The 939-nt window shown below is 49.9% G+C and overlaps 1 protein-coding gene across 1 annotated transcript; it reads left to right on the forward strand.

Annotated features, from left to right (window-relative positions):
• Positions 1–77: 77 nt before the first annotated feature.
• On the forward strand, positions 78–925 carry LOC111658247 (cadherin-2-like; the record flags this gene model as incomplete). Its single annotated transcript, XM_023410697.1, has 2 exons — positions 78–215; positions 740–925. Coding segments are annotated over 2 exons (324 nt in total), but the record flags the coding sequence as incomplete, so codon positions are not given.
• Positions 926–939: the final 14 nt, after the last annotated feature.

Raw genomic sequence — 939 nt, forward strand, 5'->3', positions numbered from 1 at the left:
GATAATGATGATGATGATGATGATGGTGATGATGATGATGATGATGACGACCCTCTCTGTTTTCTGTCTGACTGTAGAAAGTCACCCAGTACACCCTGATCATCCAGGCAACTGACATGGAGGGAAACCCCACGTATGGCCTGTCTAACACTGCCACCACTGTGATCAGGATCACGGATGTCAACGACAACCCCCCTGAATTCACCACAGACACAGTAGGTCCACACACACACACACACACACACACACACACACACACGCTACACACATACGCACTCACACACTCTAAGGGGGAATCTAATGGCTATGAAGCAGCACTGAAGCTGTGAGCATTTATTGGCAGTGGCAGATGGTGAAGGAGCAGAGAGCCAGTGAAACATCCAGTGTGTTTATGCCTCAGTTTGACTGAGCAGGTTGGACATGAGGAGCAGTGCTTATGGGAAATGTGGTCTTTATTTTGGGAAACAGCAGAACTGAGCTGCTGAGAGACAGAGGACATCGTGTCCATGTTGGTCTCAGTTCATTACACTGACATACTGATGCCGTCTGTCTGTCTGTCTCTTTGACTGTTTGTCTGTCTGCCTGTCTGTCTGTCTGACTCTATTTGTCTCTCGAATTGTCTCTCTGTCTGGCTCACTCACTCTCTGTCTGTCTGTCTTTCTGTATGTCTCTCCATCTGTCTCTCTGTCTCACTCTCTCACTCTCCGCCTGGCTGTTTGTCTCTCTCTCTCTGTGGCAGTTCTTCGGGGAGGTCCATGAGAACAGGGTGAATGTGATCGTAGCTAACCTGACAGTGACAGATAAAGACCAGCCTCATACTCCGGCCTGGAGCACTGTGTACCGCATCATCGCTGGAGATCCCACGGGACGCTTCTCCATCCCCACTGACCCCACCACCAATGAGGGCCTGCTAACCGTGGTCAAGGTGGGATTTTAAGA

Source organism: Seriola lalandi, unplaced genomic scaffold (genome assembly GCF_002814215.2).
Source record: "Seriola lalandi dorsalis isolate HSWRI2012SDOR001 ecotype SW California unplaced genomic scaffold, Sedor1 jcf7180001979013, whole genome shotgun sequence".
NCBI lineage: Eukaryota > Metazoa > Chordata > Actinopteri > Carangiformes > Carangidae > Seriola > Seriola lalandi.